At 42.4% G+C, this 17624-nt stretch overlaps 1 protein-coding gene across 1 annotated transcript in view; it reads left to right on the top strand.

The window, feature by feature from the left end:
* The window catches only part of LOC106587060 (SH3 and multiple ankyrin repeat domains protein 2), a 189437-nt gene extending 180678 nt beyond the window's left edge, over nucleotides 1–8759 (top strand). Inside the window, exon 20 of the mRNA XM_082969923.1 lies at nucleotides 4214–8759. Within this exon, the coding sequence (XP_082826049.1) occupies nucleotides 4214–4757 (544 nt within the window). The 3' untranslated portion in view covers nucleotides 4758–8759. The remainder of the gene's footprint in view (nucleotides 1–4213) is intronic.
* Nucleotides 8760–17624: the final 8865 nt, after the last annotated feature.

The following is a 17624-nucleotide window of genomic DNA, read 5'->3' as shown; positions in this document are numbered from 1 at the left end:
ACATTCATGTACATATGTACATACTACCTCAATTGGCCCGACCAACCAGTGCTCCCGCACATTGGCTAACCGGGCTATCTGCATTGTGTCCCGCATTGTGTCCCGCCACCCGCCGCATTGTGTCCCGCCACCCACCAACCCCTCTTTACGCTACTGCTACTTTCTGTTCATCATATATGCATAGTCACTTTAACCATATCTACATGTACATACTACCTCAATCAGCCGGACTAACCAGTGTCTGTATATAGCCTCGCTACTTTTATAGCCTTGCTACTGTATATAGCCTCACTACTGTTTTTCACTGTCTTTTTACTGTTGTTTTTATTTCTTTACTTACCTATTGTTTACCTAATACCTTTTTTTGCACCATTGGTTAGAGCCTGTAAGTAAGCGTTTCACTGTAAGTTCTACACCTGTTGTATTCGGCGCACGTGACAAATAAACTTGGATTTGATTTATAGGCCTATTTCTATTTTGCCCTGTTTATCAAAAGTGTTGGAAAAACTTGTCAATGATCAACTGACTGGCTTTCTTGATGTCTATAGTATTCTCTCTGGTATGCAATCCGGTTTCCGCTCAGGTTATGGATGTGTCACTGCAACCTTAAAGGTCAATGATGTCACCATTGCCCTTGATTCTAAGCAATGTTGTGCTGCTATTTTTATTGACTTCGCCAAAGCTTTTGATACGGAAGACCATTCCATTCTTGTGAGCCGGCTAAATAGTATTGGTGTCTCTGAGGGGTCTTTGGCCTGGTTTGCTAACCACCTCTCTCAAAGAGTTCAGTGTATAAAGTCAGAACATCTGCTGTCTCAGCCACTGCCTGTCACCAAGGGTGGACACCAGGGCTTGGTCCTAGGCCTCACACTCTCCTCAATTTACATCAACAACATAGCTCAGGCAGTAGAAAGCTCTCTCAATCATTTATATGCAGATGATACAGCCTTATACTCAGTTGGCCCCTCCCCGGAGTTTGTGTTGAACGCTCTACAACAAATATTTTTTAGTGTCCAACCAGATTTCTCTGCCCTTAACCTTGTTCTGAACACCTCCAAAACAAAGGTTACGTGGTTTGGTAAAAAGAATGCCCCTTACCCCACAGGTGTGATTACTACCTCTAAGGGTTTAGAGCTTGAGGTAGTCACCTCATACAAATACTTGGGAGTATGGCTAGATGGTACACTGTCCTTCTCTCAGCACATATCAAAGCTGCAGGCTAAAGTTAAATCTAGACTTGGTTTCCTCTATCGTAATCACTCCTCTTTCACCCCAGCTGCCAAACTAACCCTGATTCAGATGACCATCCTTACCATGCTAGATTACGGAAGACATAATTTATAGATCGTCAGGTAAGGGTGCTCTCGAGCGGCTAGATGTTCTTTACCATTCGGCCATGTGATTTGCCACCAATGCTCCTTATAGGACACATCACTGCACTCTATACTCTTCTGTAAACTGGTCATCTCTGTATACACGTCGCAAGACCCACTGGTTGATGCTTATTTATAAAACCCTCATAGGCCTCACTCCCCCCTATCTGAGATATCTGCTGCAGCCCTCATCCTCCACATACAACACCCGTTCTGCCAGTCACATTCTGTTAAAGGTCCCCAAAGCACACACCTCCCTGGGTTGCTCGTTTTTTTCAGTTCACTGCAGCTAGCAACTGGAACGAGCTGCAACAAACACTCAAACTGGACAGTTTTATCTCAATCTCTTCATTCAAAGACTCAATCATAGACACTTACTGACTGTTGTGGCTGCTTTGTGTGATGTATTGTTGTCTCTACCTTCTTGCCCTTTGTGCTGTTGTCCGTGCCCAATAATGTTTGTACCCTGTTTTGTGCTTCTACCATGTTGTGATGCTGCCATGTTGTGTTGCTACCATGTTGTTGTCATGTTGTGTTGCTACCATACTGTGTTGTCATGTGTTGCTGCCATGCTATGTTATTGTCTTAGGTCTCTCTTTATGTAGTGTTGTGTTGTCTCTCTTGTCAGGATCTGTGTTTTGTCCTATATTTGTATTTATTTTATTTTTATTTTTAATACCTGCCCCCGTCCCCGCAGGAGGCCTTTTGCCTTTTGGTAGGCCGTCATTGTAAATAAGAATTTGTTTTTAACTGACTTGCCTAGTTAAATAAAGATTACATTTAAAAAAAATCTAAATGGTTACCCTTAGTATGAAGATGTAATCCGGAGATCTCTTTAGCTATCATACTCTAATTCCACTGATTTCAAAACTCGATCCTTCAGATAGTGGAGATCAATATTTATGCAGCTCCACTATACGATACAAAAAAAATCAGCGTTCGACAGGATTACCATCACAGACTGACCGGGGAGCAGGAGGGTGACCAAGAACCAAATGGTCACTCTGAAAGAGCTCCAGAGTTTCTCTGTGGAGATGGGAGAACCTTCCAGAAGGACAACCATCTCTGCAGCACTCCATCAATCAGGCCAGGTAGAGTGGCCAGATGGAAGCCACTCCTCAGTAAAATCCACATGACAGCCCGCTTGGAGTTTGCTAAAAGGCACCTAAATGACTCTCAGACCATGAGAAACAAGATTCTCTGGTCTGATGAAACCAAGATTGAACTCTTTGGTCTATATGCCAAGTGTCACGTCTGGAGGAAACCTGGCGCCATCCCTACGGTGAAGCATGGTGGTGGCAGCCTCATGCTGTGAGGATGTTTTCAGTGGCAAGGACTGGGAGACTAGTCAGGATCGAGGGAAAGATGAACGGAGCAAAGTACAGAGAGATCCTTGATGAAAACCTGCTCCAGAGCGCTCAGGACCTTACACTGGGGTGAAGGCTCACCTTCCAACTGGACAACGACCCTAAGTACACAGCCAAGACAACGCAGGAGTGGATTTGGGACAAGTCTCTGAATGGCCTTGAGTAGCCTAGGCAGAGCCTGGACTTGAACCCGATCGAACATCTCCGGAGAGACCTGAAAATAGCTGTGCAGCGACGCTCCCCATCCAACCTGACAGCGCTTGAGAGGATCTGTAGAGAAGAATGGGAGAAAATCCCCAAATACAGGTGTGCCAAGCTTGTAGCGTCATACCCAAGAAGACTCAAGGCTATAATCACAGCCAAAGGTGCTGAATACTTATGTAAATGTGATATTTACGTTTTTTTATACACTTGGACAATTTCTAAAAACCTGTTTTTGCTTTGTCATTATGGTGTATTGTGTGTAGATTGAAGAGAGGAAAAAAACGATTTAGTCCATTTTAGAATAAGGCTGTAACGTAACAAAATGTGTAAAAAGTCAAGGGGTCTGAATACTTTCCAGATGCACTGTAACTAGCTACCAAGAAGCCATTTCAGGCTTTCGATCAAGTTAGAGTAGCTAGCTTGTCTAACTATCTTAGCTGGCATGCCTGCTGACAAGGTTGATAGACTTTAGAAAAGCAAGCAATTACTAAATGTACTGAATAAGACTCACATTCCTATAAATATTTTACCCAGATTTGAGCAGAGATGCAAAGAAGCATATTTAGTTTCTTTAAAAAAATACATCAGGAGGATACAGACAGCTCAAGAGGTCTGCTTAAATATGCAGAAAAATAAACATATTTTTTACACAAAATTAAGCATAATGATTATGGCTCTAGATTGCAGGGAAAAAAAGCTTTTTCAGGTGTTTGAAAAATGCTAAATATGGATAGCCTACTTGTTAAATAGTGGACTGTAAAATACCAGTGAAGTAAAGTAAGGTTTAGGTAAAAATCCACTCACAACACTGCACCCTAGTGGCTCTTTCAAGTATTTCAGTAGAATTCTGTGCTTAGATCAGTAAGATACTGAATGTTCATGAACTTCATGTTTATTTAGAAAGCTCTAGGTGAACCCCACTTCCACACCAAGCCCCAGCAGGTTTGCCACACGTCAAGGTCAGCGAACACTAGCCAGGTCTGAACACACACACACACACAACCACACACGCATGCTGTAGTGGGGGGATGTGAGTCACATGTGGAGGGGGAGGAGTCTGCTTCGTGGCGGAGGTTTCTATCTGGCCAAGTTTCTCTAGGTTGGCATGGTCTTCTTTGGTTGCTATGTTCTAATCATTATGGTCTGGATTAGTTTGTACAGCCACTCTATACCATAGTTCATCACTGTGCCATACATATGTTAGGTTCTCATGATCTCTCTTTTCTCCCTCTCTATTTTCTCTTTCTCTCTCTCTTTCTCTCTCTCCAGCTCTCCAGCCACAGGAAGCCAGCGGAACTCCACCGTGTCTTTCAGCCTGCCCCCCTCCTCCTGCACCCCTCCTTCGAGCCTGCCCCCTCACCTCTGCAGCCCCCCGGACACCTCGTCCCTCTCCTCGCCCCCCTGCCCCTCCTCTTTAACCCACTCTTCCTCACCCAGCCTTAGCGACCTTTTCGGCCTGCCCACCCTGCCCATGGAAAGTGTGAGAGGCTTCGGCAGCATGGGCGGTAGCCTTGGTGGAGGGTCCTCGTGCGGTGGCTCGCGCTCCCCCTCGCCGCTCACCCTAATGCAGGCCATAGCCACCTCGGGCAAGCCCTTTGCCTCCAAGCCCGTGGAGCTGTGGAGCAAGCTGGACGTGGCCGACTGGCTGGACAGCCTGAATCTGTCGGAGCATAAAGACGCCTTCCTGGACAACGAGATCGAGGGCGCCCACCTGCCTTCGCTGCAGAAAGAAGATCTGATTGACCTGGGGGTGACGCGGGTGGGCCACCGCATGAACATCGAGAGGGCCCTCAAAATGCTGCAGGACAGATAAAGCCAGGGGGTGTGGATTTATCTGGAACACTCTCTCTCCTACCTGTTTTCCTTCTCAGTCTTGGAAAGTCTGGGACGATTTAGGAATCGGCCTCTGACTACTCCCTTCTTGCCTCGCCTCTGTGGCGTGTTTGTGTTTGATCGCTCCCATTCTGCTTCCCGAGTATCAGGGGATGTCAGAATCCTGGAGGAACTGCTGGGAATAGCCTGGAGAAAGGCGGCGTTCCCGAATCCAGAATGGGGAAAGACTGGAAAAAATCCTGCATCTTTTTAAGGATGCTCATGATACAAAAGACCACACTTTGGAATACTCTTGAAACGTAGCCCTCAAACACTTTGAAATACTGATAGAAATCAGTGTTGGAATACTCAATTCTTTTTCAAGCTCCCCCAGTGCGGGTGTTTGGAACCAGCTGAGCTGGTTGGCGCTCCTTTTCTATCTTTGCTAGAGTTTCTTCAGAGAATATTTCTTCACTAGAGTAAAACCGTGGGTTATGTTTATGGATGCATCTGACGTTGTAGAGACATTTGAAAAGCAGACCTTTGAAAAACATTAGAAACGAGAACCTTTGCAGAAATGTTTAGCTGAATCCTAAACCATATCACTCGCTGCAAGCAAATACGCACACGCGCACACACACACACGCACACACAGATCCGACGATGGCCTTCTCCTGGGAGAGAGAAACATGATGATGTGTTAGTCACTCTAATGCATGGCTGGAGGGGCTCCACTGTAGCAGGCGCCACTGTCCCCTTCACATCCCTGTTCACTGTGGAAGATGTGTGTATTTGCATTTTGTCAGAGACATGTTTGTGACGTACGTGTGTGTGTGCGCGCGCTGTGGGAGGTTTGTTAAATGTGTTTTTAGAAAGACATGAGTGAGAGTGCAAGGTCTAGATTCTGTCAGCCTATTCAAGGTGCATATTGCATCTCACATTCCAGTGTTCGAACTTGTAAACAGGGCTGCATGGGATTTATCTTAATGCGACTCCGTGCAGCCAAAATCAATGTCCGTTTTAGGTATAATGCTGGGAGCCGCTTGTGGATTTGACAGCTCTAACACAGTTCCACCTCCGACACCGCAAAAACAACAGCTACGCGGGTGTTGGATGGCATGAATCTGATAGAATCTAGCCCTAAGTGTTGGCATCGTGTGTTGTCATCATCTTCCACACACTTGACAGCGACCCCGACAGGAGTGGGATGCCACCCCCCTACACCCTACTGCCCAACCAATCTCCCTTCAGGCCTATAACAGAAAAAATCCACCTATCACAACAACTTGGGGAAACACATTTTTCTGCCATAATATCGCCATCTCTCTCTTTGTTCAGCCATCTTTAATCATTTCTAGTGATTCCTTTCGCAAATCCCATTTTGAAAGGATGAGCGCAAAACAGACGTTACTTGGTGATCTCTGTTAACGTAGGACACTGGTTGACTATGTGCTTGTTTTTAGACAGCTCACCTACAGTATACTGTGTAGTGCAGGGGCCAAGAATAATATGAATAATATTCATTCACTCAAAACTCAAAAATGTGGGCTCCTGAGTGGCGCAGCAGTCTAAGGCACTCCATTTGAATCCAGGCTGCATCACATCCGGCCGTGATTGGGAGTCCCATAGGGTGGCGCACAATTGGCCCAGCCTCGTCCGGGTTAGGCCGAGGTAGGCCGTCATTGTAAATAAGAATTTGTTCTTAAATGACTTGTCTAGTTAAATAAAGTTACATTAAAAAATATATAATAATAATAATAATAAATCTACTACCCAGACATTCACACAATCACTGAAGAGGATTTAAAAAAAGATTTATAGGAACGTTTACAAAGTTTGTGTATAATCAGTGTTTGCATCGTCGATGAATCACAGAACGTCATTATTGACAAGAAGAGGTGTTAATCCTACCTGGTGTTTCCAGAGGGAAGAAAATAGGTGTGACACAGCAGCACTAACCGAGCAGGCTTTAGATTATGCATTTGGTCCCTGTTCATTTGAGAATGAGAGGGCGAGTCCTCAGTAACACTTTACTTAAGCATGCAGGTATAACCATTTTGTAAGGCTTGCTTATAAAAAGTTTTAACGTATTATTACTACATACAGGCTTCAAGTAAAGTGTTACTGAGTCATTTTCTCAACACCAGTGATAAGCTCTCACACCAATGAGCTGGTAGAACAAGCGTGTCTTTTAATCAGACCTCTCATCTGACAGCCAATCAATTGTCTCCCTCCCTTTTCATGAAACACCATTACTTCTATGTTAATATGAGAACTGCTGATAGGTGAATACCGAGGAAGTGTTTGGTGGCATTGATTTTAGGTAAATAGAATATATTTATTGCTTTGAATGTGTATAAAGGAATGATTTAAAGAAAATAGAATAATTATATGTATAATATTTCTTAAAGGTTTAGAGAGAGAATTTCTATGAAAGAATATGACCATTGCATCCACCCTCAGAACTTATTTCCTTGTCACTTTATCCCTGTTTTGTTTTTGGATAGTGCCTCAAATAGCTCATTATTCTCTACATAGTGCCCCATTTCTGGCCTTTATGCCTCTGAACTAGATTAGAACTACCCCATAATGCACTGCAAAGAGAAGTGTGGAAGCCAAGTATTCTACTGTACCCAGATGACCTATATATTATAACATATCACTAAAAAGTGAACAGTATGTGTGATCATTTGAGACATATCCATGATTCTATCAGTTCACAGGGATGTTCTATGAACATAACCATGATTGTTTGGATTCTCTGCAATTTAGGGTCTCCTGTTGGACCAAAAAAAAAGCTACCTTGGTGAGATTCCTTTCTCTCTCTCCCTGTCTCTGTGTGCAACTGTATGATGATGAAGGGAAGACAAAGGGATGTTAAAAAAAGGGAATACCTGGCCAACAGAAAGAGAGGACTTGCAGGAGTTATAACGCTGCTATAATCCATTCATTATTTTAAAAGAAACAAAAGAGTGACATAGAAAAAAGCACAGTATTTTTTATGATTATATAGAATTATATGGAATTTTCTAAAAGACATTAGGAGAAAAATGTTCAACTCTGAAGTGTGGTTTGCCAAAAAGTAAAAAAAAAAATATATATATATATATATTATATATAAATATTAATTAATATAAATTAATATTATCAGATTTATGAGGAAATTAAGAAGCAATATTTTTACTGAATGGATCTCCTTGGTTGTGGTTTTTCCCAGTCTTAAGATGAACTATCATGATATATTATCACCTGTTGATGTTATGAACACTGATAGATGGAGTGGACAGAAGACATTTGTCCAATCAAAATGTACTTTATATACTATCCTCTGGCCATCACCTGCCTATCTTGAATATTGTAATTTTTGACAATTCCAATCACTTAGTCTGTGTATAATGTGTGTATAAATGACTGAAACGCTTTAAATGTATAAATAACCTCACAGTCCGCTGGATCGAAAACTGTCCCGATGACACTTTTATGCTCAACTTACGTAGACACGTACAATAAAAGACTAGTTGTGACTGTTGACTTCACGGAAAAAACAACATATCACTAAGCTAATTTATTTGCAGAATCATAGAACTGAGTAGTCGTATTAAGATGCTATACAAACCATCACTGTGTGACTATAAGGCTATGCTACATAAGGACTGGCATGGCTCACTATCATCACTACCATCACAACACAGTCCTTCACTTACCCATCGGCAACTATTTTGATACTTTTGTTATTTTCTCTTTTGGTTTAATTATTATTATTTATTTTTTTCTACATAATTACGAAGACGTTTCCGGCTCTTTTGTGTATATTTGTGTTCATGTTCTATATGTTGTAATTCCGCATATTTAGAGTCAACTATCTAATTATCAAAATGAAAAAGAAAGAGAAGTTCCTTGTAACTGCACTCTTCCTTCCCCCCAAATCCTCAATACTTCTTGTATGGCAACCAAAAGTTACTGTAAGAAATAAATATAACATTGCACTATGGTTGTATTAATTGAATTCCTGATGTGCCTATTTTTGTGTTTCAAGCGTCTCGCTTCTTTGGATCCGTATCGAAGGACCATGAAAAAGAGCGCCACCTCCCAAATCAACAACAAGGTATCCCAGTCATGACACCACTGTAAAGGGGGTCAAGCTGCTGCTGACAGTATACTGTAGCTTCCGTCCTCACGAGCCCTTACTACTACACTTGAACACCCTCTCACTACAAATGAACACCCTGTCGACAACTGCCTTAGCCAGCTAAGCCACCGAAGAGCTAGCAATTTGATGGCACGGGTGGTGGCATTGCAAGCGAGGTTAACCAATTCAACTCAGTTGCACTTGTTAGCAGTTGATTATACTCTTCAGTAACACAGACCCCAAAGCAAATCAGGGGGAGAAAAATAGGTTTATTCAAAGAGGACAAATCATAGATGTTATGCTGAGAGGTAGATGTTCATTCTCCCCTGTCCTCAGTGATTCTCTCCACAGAACAAAGGGAGAGGATGTAGTTTTATAACCCAACCCTAGCCTGTGGTTGACTAATTAGAATTCATTGTAATTATACTGGGCCAATATTCCAATAACAAGTATCCTATTTCATGCTCAATAAACAATTTGGACCAATGAGAACTTGCCATGTAGCTATGAGTCCCGGACTGAAATTCCTCCCATGTCTCTGACCCATTGATCATTAATCCCCTATTACAGAAAAAACTATTTCTATTGATCGTTAGTACTCTATTGACTTTTAGTCCTCTTGACCTTTAGTCCTCTGTGTTGTGTATTTATCTTCAAATATTCTTACACAATAGCACTGTTTTTCAATAGTTGTTGGCAAACTGGGTGTCCAATAGACTGATACTGCCAACATGTTGATATAAACTACTACATATAAACTACAACTACATGTTTGCGCAAACATTGCCTACAATGCCACAAGGGCCTGATTCCGACCCGAGCTAAGCTTGTGTAAATGGAATGGAATTCCTTTTTTATATGCTTTTCTCTCTATGCGTATTCTCACCTTGAACTTAAGGATGAGAATCGGGTGCTATACACCTGCTATTCGTTTTGGTTTGGAGATCGAATACATGAAGGTGTGGCGGTGTGTCTGTCAAAAGATATGCCATATACTGACCTTTACTTAATTCCCTAATAATTCCACCACCTTTAAATCAAAATCAAATGAAATTGTATTGGTTGAATACACATATTTTGAAGATGTTATTGTGAGTGTAGTGAAATGCTTGAGTTCCTAGTTCCAACAGTGCAATAATATCTAACAATACACAATAAAACACACAAAGCAAAAAAAACAAAAAAAAGCAAAAACTAATGGTATTAAGAAATATAGAAATATTAGGAAGAGCAATTTCGGAGTCCGTAGTGTGTGCATGTACAGTTGATGTCGGAAGTTTGCATACACTTCGGTTGGAGTCATTAAAACTCTTTTTTCAACCACTCACAAATATCTTGTTAACAAACTATAGTTTTGGCAAGTCGGTTAGGACATCTACTTTGTGTGCATGACACAAGTCATTTTTCCAACAATTGTTTAGAGACAGATTATTTCACTTATAATTCACTGTATCACAATTCCAGTGGGTTAGAAGTTTACATACACTAAGTTGACTGTGCCTTTAAACAGCTTGGAAAATTCCAGAAAATGATGTCATGGCTTTAGAAGCTTCTGATAGGCTAATTGACATCATTTGAGTCAATTGGAGGTGAACCTGTGGATGTATTTCAAGGCTTACCTTCAAACTCAGTGTCTCTTTGCTTGACATCATGGGAAAATCAAAAGAAATCAGCCTCAGGAAGAAAAAAAAAAACTCAGGAAAAAAATGTAGACCTCCACAAGTCTGATTCATCCTTGGGAGCAATTTCCAAATGCCTGAAGGTACCACGTTCATCTGTACAAACAATAGTACGCAAGTATAAACACCATGGGACCACGCAGCCGTCATACCACTCAGGAAGGAGACGCATTCTGTCTCCTAGAGATGAACGTACTTTGGTGCAAAAACTGCAAATCAATCCCAGAACAACAGCAAAGGACCTTGTGAAGATGCTAGAGGAAACCGGTACAAAAGTATCTATATCCACAGTGAAACGAGTCCTATATCGACATAACCTGAAAGGCCGCTCAGCAAGGAAGAAGCCACAGCTCCAAAACCACCATGAAAAAGCCAGACTACGGTTTGCAACTGCACATGGGGACAAAGATCGTACTTTTTAGAGAAATGTCCTCTGGTCTGATATAAATAAAATAAAACTGTTTGGCCACAGACTTCATAATTGTCAAATTACACCACACTGAATATTATGTTACTATTATCTCCATCCTCACTTCCAGGGACAAGAACTACACAAAAGTACCTGCCCTATCCAGAATCGCCTACTCTCTCACTTTGATAGTTGGGGCTGCTATACTTTCACCCTCCTCCATGGCTGTTAGCTAGCTACCTACAAATTAATTTTGAGTTTGTTTTTAACAGTGATAAATGCATCAAGATAGTTAGCTAATATGAAGTTAGCTAAGTGAAATAAATATCACCAGCTAACTATCTATACAGTATGTGAAGTTGGCTAGATAGCTAGCTGTGTGTCGCTTAGGCCGCCCATTGTGACTCACTTGTGGGCGTGCTGGCAGCGTATAGCAGCATGTTCGATTGTGTGTCAAAAATTTAGCATAGCAAGTTTGTATGAATGTCTGGTTATTAAATGGGTACATAGTTCAATAGTAAAATCCTCTAAAACACTCTGGTGACAAACACACTGCTGCGCTGTTTCCAATTGTCCACATGGCTGGGAGAACCTATTCAAGTAAGTAAATACATTTCGAAAATGTAAAAGAAAAATGATGTATTATTAGCTAACTAGCTACAGTGCAGGCTAACTCAAAAAGAGCTAGCTAGTTGCCAACCCAAAACTGTGGCCCACAATATTCACCCTTCCTGAGTTCCCCACAGTCCTGCAGTGTAAATGCAACCAACAGAGTGAAGATTTCCACTCTCCCACTCATCAAAGTTTTATTTGATACCATATGCACATATACTTGTCTGTTAACTGTTAGCTTGCTTGCCCCGGTCTGCTAACTGCTAGCTTGTTTAGCCCTGGCCTACTAACTGTTAGCTTGTTAGCATTGGCCTGCTAACTGTCTGAATCGCCGTGTCCCCAGTCAGCCCAACCACTCACTGGACCCATATGTTCACTTGGCTACACATGCTTCTCTCTAATATCAATATGCCTCGTCCATTACTGTCTTGGTTAGTGATTACTGTCTTATTTCACTGTAGAGCCTCTAGCCCTGCTGAATATGCCTTAACCATCCATGTTGTTCCACCTCCTACATATGCGATGACATCACCTGGTTTAAACGTCTCTAGAGACTATATCTCTCTCATCATTACGCAATGCCTAGGTTTACCTTCAATGAACTCACATCCTACCTTACCTTTGTCTGTACACTATGCCTTGAATCTATGCTATCGTGCCCAGAAACCTGCTCCTTTTACTCTCTGTTCCGAACGTGCTAGACGGCCAGTTTGTATAGCCTTTAGCCATACCCTTATCCTACTTTTCCTCTGTTCCTCTAGTGATGTGGAGGTTAATCCAGGTCCTGCAGTGCCTAGCTCCACTCCCACTCCCCAGGTGCTTTCATTTGTTGACTTCTGTAACCGTAAAAGCCTTGGCTTCATGCATGTTAACATTAGAAGCCTACTCCCTAAGTTTGTTTTACTCACTGCTTTAGCACACTTTGCCAACCCGGATGTCTTAGCCGTGTCTGAATCCTGGCTTAGGAAAACCACCAAAAACCCTGAAATCTCCATCGCTAACTATAACATTTTCCGCCAAGATAGAACTGCCAAAGGGGGCGGTGTTGCAATCTACTGCAAAGATAGCCTGCAGAGTTCTGTATTACTACCGAAGTCTGTACCCAAACAATTCGAGCTTCTACTTCTAAAAATGCACTTTTCCAGAAACAAGTCTCTCACTGTTGCCGCTTGCTATAGACCTCCCTCTGCCCCCAGCTGTGCCCTCAATACCATATGTGAATTGATTGCCCCCCATCTATCTTCTGAGCTCGTGCTACTAGGTGACCTAAACTGGGACATGCTTAACACCCCGGCCATCCTACAATCTAAGCCCGATGCCCTTAATCTCACACAAATGATCAATGAACCTACCAGGTACAACTTCAAATCTGTAAACACGGGCACCCTCATAGATGTCATCCTAACTAACTCACCCTCCAAATACACCTCTGCTGTTTTCAATCAAGATCTCAGCGATCACTGCCTCATTGCCTGCATCCGTAATGGGTCTGCGACCAAACGACCACCCCTCATCACTGTCAAACGCTCCCGAAAACACTTCTGCGAGCAGGCCTTTCTAATCGACCTGGCCGGGGTATCCTGGAATGACATAAACCTCATCCCGTCAGTAGATGATGCCTGGCTATTCTTTAAAAGTGCCTTCCTCACCATCTTAAATAAGCATGCCCCACTCAAAAAATGTAGAACTACGAATAGATATAGTCCTTGGTTCACTCCAGACCTGTCTGCCCTTGACCAGCACAAAAACATCCTGTGGCGTTCTGCATTAGCATCCAATAGCCCCCGTGATATGCAACTTATCAGGGAAGTTAGGAACAAATATACACATGCAGTTAAAAAAGCTAAGGCTAGCTTTTTCAAACAGAAATTTGCATCCTGTAGTACTAACTCAAAAAAGTTCTGGGACACTGTAAAGTCCATGGAGAATAAGAGCACCTCCTCCCAGCTGCCCACTGCTCTGAGGCTAGGAAACACTGTTACCACCGATAAATCCATTATAATTAAGAATTTCAATAAGCATTTCTCTACGGCTGGCCATGCTTTCCACCTGGCTACACCTACCCCAGTCAACTGCCCGGCACCCTCCACAGCAACCCGCCAATGCCCCCACCATTTGTCCTTCACCCAAATCCAGATAGCTGATGTTCTGAAAGAGCTGCAAAATCTGGACCCATACAAATCAGCCGGGCTAGACAATCTGGACCCTCTCTTTCTAAAATTATCTGCCGAAATTGTTGCAACCCCTATTACTAGCCTGTTCAACCTTTCTTTCGTATCGTCTAAGATTCCCAAAGATTGGAAAGCTGCCGCGGTCATCCCTCTCTTCAAAGGGAGTGACACTCTAGACCCAAACTACTACAGACCTATATCTATCCTACCCTGTCTTTCTAAGGTCTTCAAAAGCCAGTTAACAAACAGATTACCGACCATTTCGAATCCCACCGTACCTTCTCCGCTATGCAATCTGGTTTCAGAGCTGGTCATGGTTGCACCTCAGCCACGCTCAAGGTCCTAAACGTCATCATAACCGCCATCGATGAGACATTACTGTGCAGCCGTATTCATCGACTCTGTCAATCACCACATTCTTATTGGCAGACTCGACAGCCTTGGTTTCTCAAATGATTGCCTCGCCTGGTTTACAAACTACTTCTCTGATAGAGTTCAGTGTGTCAAATCGGAGGGCCTGTTGTCCGGACCTCTGGCAGTCTCTATGGGGGTGCCACAGGGTTCAATTCTCGGGCCGACTCTCTTCTCTGTATACATCACATACACCCAATTTGTAAGTCGCTCTGGATAAGAGCGTCTGCTAAATGACTTAAATGTAAATGTAAACATCAATGATGTTGCTCTTGCTGCTGGTGATTTTCTGATCAACCTCTACGCAGACGACACCATTCTGTATACTACTGGCCCCTCTTTGGACACAGTGTTAACTAACCTCCAGACGAGCTTCAATGCCATACAACACTCCTTCCGTGGCCTCCAACTGCTCTTAAACGCAAGTAAAACTAAATGCATGCTATTCAATCGATCACTGCCCGCACCTGCCCGCCCGTCCAGCATCACTACTCTGGACGGCTCTGACTTAGAATACGTGGACAATTTCAAATACCTGGGTGTCTGGTTAGACTGTAAACTCCCCTTCCAGACTCACATTAAGCATCTCCAATCCAAAATGAAATCTAGAATCGGCTTCCTATATCGCAACAAAGCATCCTTCACTCATGCTGGCAAACATACCCTCGTAAAACTGACCATCCTACCAATCCTCGACTTCGGTGATGTCATCTATAAAATAGCCTCCAAAACTCTACTCAACAAACTGGATGCAGTCTATCACAGTGCCATCCGTTTTGTCACCAAAGCCCCATACTTCATACTCGTCGCCAAACCCACTGGCTACAGGTTATCTACAAGTCTCTGCTAGGTAAAGCCCCGCCTTATCTCAGCTCACTGGTCACCATAGCAGCACCCACTGGTAGCACGCGCTCCAGCAGGTATATCTCACTGGTCACCCCCAAAGCCAATTCCTCCTTTGGTCGTTTTTCCTTCCAGTTCTCTGCTGCCAATGACTGGAACGAACTGCAAAAATCTCTGAAGCTGGAGACTCATATCTCCCTCACTAGCTTTAAGCACCAGCTGTCAGAGCAGCTCACAGATCACTGCACCTGTACATAGCCCATCTGTAAACAGCCCATCTATCTACCTATCTTATCCCCATACTGTATATATTTATTTATCTTGCTCCTTTGCACCCCAGTATCTCTACTTGCACATTCATCTTCTGCACATCTACCATTCCAGTGTTTAATTGCTATATTGTAATTACTTTGCCACCATGGCTTATTTATTGCCTTAACTTATCTAATTTGCACTCACTGTATATAGACATTTTGTTTTCTTTTGTTCTACTGTATTATTGACTGTATGTTTTATTTATTCCATGTGTAACTCTGTGTTGTTGTATGTGTCGAATTGCTATGCTTTATCTTGGCCATGCTATGCTTTATCTTGAGTAAAAATGGACCATACAATATATGTGACTATCCAATGAAGTGGGAACATTCTTTAAAAATCAAGAGCTTTACCTGTGCATATGTGTGTTTGTGTCATAGGTGACTAATGATGTGGAGCTATTTGGGGGCGTGTCTGCTACACCACTTTTGAACCATATTTGTCAACATATGCTCATTGGTCATGAATTTGAAACAAACTGTCACTTTTCTTATTCTGACGAAATTGCCTGGTATTATTTCAACAACATCTCAACTACAGTTTAGTTGCACTTCCCCCAGCTCCACGATCACAGGTAAAACCTTGCTGAGATGATCAATGTATTTGTTGCAATGTATCGTCAGTTTCTCAAGCCAAAACATCTTGATGACCTTCACCAGTTCATCTTTGCCCGTAGGCTTGGCAGAGTTACGGATGAATGTTTTCAGTTGATGCCAAACAAGTTAAACCGGGTTTAAATCAGGAGACCTACATGTATAGATGAAAATAAAAACATTTTTAGATATACTTTAGGCCTATCGTAGGCGAGGTGAGGCTCACTAGTGTTGAGTAGTGTGCTGTGAAAATGTGTTGTACTGTAGGTCTACTTACTCTGCTGGTGTCTTGACACAGTTTATGCCCTCATTTGCAATGCACGGCAGTGTGTTTTGGGTCATTGTCTACATTTGAGAGAGATCGCTCATTATCATAGCTACAGTATGTGCTACAGCATAATCAAAGTGAGGACAGTGGGAGGTCTGATGTATACTTATGGCTGAATTGTAACCTGGAGACATACATTTCCAGTACTCCTCACCCCACCCTAAACTCCACCCTTAACACAGTTACCATTAAAAAAATGATTTTTATCTCTGAATGTTTTCATTGAGACCAAAGAGAACAGACGGAATGATCATAGTTTTCAGCAAGCCAGCTTCTTTCTATGGCGCTACCGGCACGTGTTGAAGAGGGCGAGGGACGAGATGATGGAGTCACAATCCATGCAAGGCACATCTGTGAGGTCTGGAGATCCACCTCCAACAGGCAGAGGCAACAATCGCGGCGGGTTCGTCGGGTCGTCAGTTCACCCTGACATTTCCAATCCTCTTCTGACATCAGAACTTGACACACTGCTCACCATGAGTGATACCACGAGTGGACACAGAATACCAACTGAGATGGAACCCGAGGCAAATTTGGCTTACCAGTGAACCTCAGAGTATTCATCATGAATACTGTGTTTCAGAAGTTTCTGTCCATGAGTGATGCAACCCAAAGAAGCATTAAAGACAGAGTTAATGAGTACTTGAGGTGGTGGAGAAAGTCTGGACATGGCCTGCTCTCCCTTATCTAAGAAATTAAGCATACAGTAAATGTAGGCTACAGTAAACATCTCATTGTCCTGTTGGTATTTGGCACACTGCACAGTAGCCGAATAAACATGCATTTTGAAACAGTTTTGAAAATAAAAACAATCTAATTCAATAATATGTCTACCACTGGGGTGATGACATGCACAAATGCATGAATGATTGATTGATATATATTGAAGTAGTCCTTTAGGCCAGTATGTAAGTTACTGTATGTTAAGACAGCTGCAGTAAACAGGACTCATAGTCCTACAGCTCCATGTCATTTCAATAAAAACCTTGAACCCACCTATCCCTGAATTTACCGAAATATGTGTATTTTACACTCTAGCAGTAGGCCTACATTAAGATAAATATCATAAAAGACAAAAACTTAACTGAGCATTTCATCCACAAAACACCATGAAGGTCTGATGTATGGTATGTATATTAACAGCAGAATAGCCAGGACTCAATAGCCGCCAGTCTAATAAATCAGTTTAATATACACAATCACAAAGAAATCCATTAATATTTTACTTAGGAAGATCGTACAAAAAAAAAACATGACACTAAGCCAAAATAACAGAATAGCATGTTTTAAGATGTATTTCGCTGTGCTATAGTAGCTGAAGGCTACACTGAAAAAAATATTGCTTTGAATTGACTTAATTAAAATGTGTACATCGGTT

The sequence above is a fragment of the Salmo salar genome, chromosome 26 (assembly GCF_965601325.2).
Source record: "Salmo salar chromosome 26, fSalSal1, whole genome shotgun sequence".
NCBI lineage: Eukaryota > Metazoa > Chordata > Actinopteri > Salmoniformes > Salmonidae > Salmo > Salmo salar.
Note: the sequence above shows the minus strand (reverse complement) of the source record. Positions and strands in the feature narration are given on the sequence as shown.